The sequence below is a fragment of the Gavialis gangeticus genome, unplaced genomic scaffold, assembly GCF_001723915.1.
Source record: "Gavialis gangeticus isolate Ggan-Ray unplaced genomic scaffold, GavGan_comp1, whole genome shotgun sequence".
NCBI lineage: Eukaryota > Metazoa > Chordata > Crocodylia > Gavialidae > Gavialis > Gavialis gangeticus.
In genome coordinates this window covers 11,805,947-11,808,661 of record NW_017729012.1, presented here as the reverse complement: position 1 = coordinate 11,808,661, position 2,715 = coordinate 11,805,947, and the positions used below count along the sequence as shown (strand labels likewise).

At 67.8% G+C, this 2,715-nt stretch overlaps 2 protein-coding genes across 2 annotated transcripts in view; one reads left to right on the top strand and one right to left on the bottom strand.

Annotated features, from left to right (window-relative positions):
- The window catches only part of AIFM3 (apoptosis inducing factor, mitochondria associated 3), a 12,631-nt gene extending 10,533 nt beyond the window's left edge, over window positions 1–2,098 (top strand). The window contains exons 11-19 of the mRNA XM_019510991.1: window positions 3–23; window positions 212–283; window positions 400–463; window positions 678–754; window positions 830–947; window positions 1,099–1,197; window positions 1,505–1,580; window positions 1,798–1,902; window positions 2,017–2,098. Coding sequence (XP_019366536.1) covers window positions 3–23; window positions 212–283; window positions 400–463; window positions 678–754; window positions 830–947; window positions 1,099–1,197; window positions 1,505–1,580; window positions 1,798–1,902; window positions 2,017–2,083 — 699 coding nt within the window. The 3' untranslated portion in view covers window positions 2,084–2,098. The remainder of the gene's footprint in view (window positions 1–2; window positions 24–211; window positions 284–399; window positions 464–677; window positions 755–829; window positions 948–1,098; window positions 1,198–1,504; window positions 1,581–1,797; window positions 1,903–2,016) is intronic.
- A 255-nt stretch (window positions 2,099–2,353) lies between these two features.
- The window catches only part of ABHD15 (abhydrolase domain containing 15), a 10,224-nt gene continuing 9,862 nt past the window's right edge, over window positions 2,354–2,715 (bottom strand). Inside the window, exon 5 of the mRNA XM_019510990.1 lies at window positions 2,354–2,386. Coding sequence (XP_019366535.1) covers window positions 2,354–2,386 — 33 coding nt within the window. The remainder of the gene's footprint in view (window positions 2,387–2,715) is intronic.

Sequence of the window (2,715 nt, the reverse complement as noted above, 5' to 3'; positions counted from 1 at the left end):
AGGTCGGGCAAGTTGCCATGAAGGTGAGAGGCTCCTTGCTGTGGTGCAGCAGACCCGCAGCACAGGGTCCTGTGTGGCACCCACCCCTCACAAGCACACTGCTGCTCCATGCCCGCCCTGCCCACGCGAGGGAGACCCCAGCCCACCCGCCCCTCGGGGCCATGTCCCAAGCCTGGAGGGGGGCACAGCATGGTCACGGCTCTCCCTGCAGATGCTGCAGGGCCAGGGGGTGAAGTTCTACATGAAGAGCCAAGTCTCGGAGCTGCGCGGAGAGGACGGGAAGGTCAGTCCTGGCCGCCCACGCCCCGCATCTCCAAGGCCACCACGTGTCTCGCGTGACACCGGGAGGGGATTGCTGGGGGCTGGGCAGGGCCTCAGCTGGCTGCGGCCTCTTCCCAGGTCACAGAAGCCATCCTGGACAGTGGGAAGCAGCTGCCGGCTGACGTAGTGGTGGTAGGAATAGGTAAGCGATTCCCCCCATTCTCCTTGTTCCAGGGCTGCTGCCCCAGGCGTGCTCAGCAGCTGCTCTGTCCTGCCCCAGGTCCTCCCCCGGGGCCACGAAGGACCCGCTGCTCCAAGCAAGGCACAGGCTCTGTGCCCGCTGCAGCCTGGGGCCAGCAGCCGGCTTTGGGCACGGGGACAGGCTCCCTCCACTCACCCTCTTCTGTCTGCCCCAGGCGTCTCCCCGGCCTCCGAGTTCCTGAAGGGCAGCCCCATTGCCCTGGATGCCCGAGGCGCCGTCCTGGTGGACCTGGTGCGTAGGCTGAGGCTGCAGCTGTGCCACAATTGCTCCTGCCCGCACCCCTGACCACTCCCTGTCCCCTCACAGCTCATGAAGACCAACGTCCCGAGCATCTTCGCTGCCGGGGATGTGGTCGCCTTCCCGGTCGCGCTGCTGGGTGGAGAGAGAACCAGCATCTACCACTGGCAGGTGGCTCAAGCACACGGTGAGGGGTCAGAGCACGGGACGGGGCCGTGGGGCCAGCTGCCGTGCCCAGGCTCAGGCCACAACCCGCACCGGGCCAGGAGCCTGGAAGCCAAGGCCTCCCACCCAGCAGGGGCAGGAGTGAACAGCTGCCCGCCTGGGGCATGTTGCAGGGCACGTGGCCGCGCTGAACATGCTGCAGAAGCAGTCGCCGCTGCACACCGTGCCCTTCTTCTGGACTGTGCTGCTCGGGATGAGCATCCGCTACGCAGGTGGGGAGGCCACATGGGCACAGTCCCACACCCTCGCCCCACCTGTTTGCAGGCTCTGGGGGTGTAGTGCAGACCCCCTGCCCTGGCCCTGCTCTGGGTTGGGCTGGAGAACATGCCCTCTGCCCCTCAGCAGTGGGGGAGCGGGCGTCAGGACTCTGGGTGCTTGGCAGGGCCCCAGCTCCAGGCTCGGGGGCACCTGGCCTGCCGTCCCCGCCCACCCTCACTCGCTGACCCTAGGTGGCAGCCACCCACAGCTGGGGCCCGCAGGCAGGCCCGGCCCTGCCCTCACCCATCTCCTTGCCATCAGGCTCTGGGAAAGGCTTCACCGAGACGGTGGTGAAGGGAAGCCTGGAGGAGCAGAAGTTTGTCATCTTCTACATCAAGTGAGTGCTAGGCAGCTGCATGGTTCCCCGGGGCCCAGCTGGGAGCAGCCAGGAGCTTGTGCCCTCACTGCCCCCGAGGCCCTGGGCACTTGGGCTCTCTGCCACAGCCACCCGGGGCAGGGCAGACCCACGCCCTCAGGCCAGCCATGCGCGGGCACGTGCCCTGGAGGAAAGGAGGGCGGTACAGGGCCTCCTCGCCAACACCTCCCTCCTGCAGGGATGGCTACGTGACTGCAGCTGCCAGCCTGAAGTGCGACCCGATAGTGGCCATGGTGGCAGAGGCCCTCTACGCCGGGAAAGTCATCTCCAAGGAGGAGGCCGAGTAAGTAGCTGACTCATGTCAGCCCCTCCCCGCGCCGGCCAGGGCTGCGGGGGCTGGTCCTGCGGCCTCGGGCCAAGCCCAGGCCCGAGCCCAGCGCTCCCTTGCGTCTTGCAGGGGCTCCTGGACCGCCTGGCTGGAGCTGTCACAGCCCGAGAGCACCGCGGCGGAGAGAGGCTCCTAGTCCTGTACTGCAGCCCTCCCACCCCCAGTGCCTTAGGGTCTGGGACAAATAAAGGCCAAAAACCAACTGAGCAACTGGTGCTGCCTCGGTCTCTGCGTGCGGGGGCAGAAGCCAGCGCCCACCCCGGGCCCAGGAGGAGCCCTATGCTTGCTGCCCCCACAGCCCACCCGCAACAGGCCACATCCTAGCAGTGGGACAGGGCTGCTGCAGCTCACAGCACCAGCTAGGCCAGGGTGGGGTGGGGGCAACACGCGCTCTCCCCCCTCAGGGCTAGGCAGGCCCTTCCCAAGGTGGCAGCAGCTCCTACACAGAGGAAGCAGAAACATGGACGGGCAGGGGCCGAATGCTACAGCCACCCTATACCCTAGCCCCCCATGCTGGGTCAGGGTCAGGGCCAGGGCCCTCCTCCCCTCTGCTCCAGCACAGACCCAGCCATGGGAGTAGGGGTGTGCTGTGGCCGAGCTCTCCCCCTACGTCCAGCCAGGAGCCTGGCCTAGCACAGAGGGAGCCTGGCCAGCCGTGACCGGCAGCAGGTGGCACAAGCAGCCAGGGAGCTCGGCTGAGCGCCAGCCCCTGACAGACCTGGCGTGGAGCCCAGCTTCTCCCCCCGTGCCCGGCCAGAGCAGGGGCAG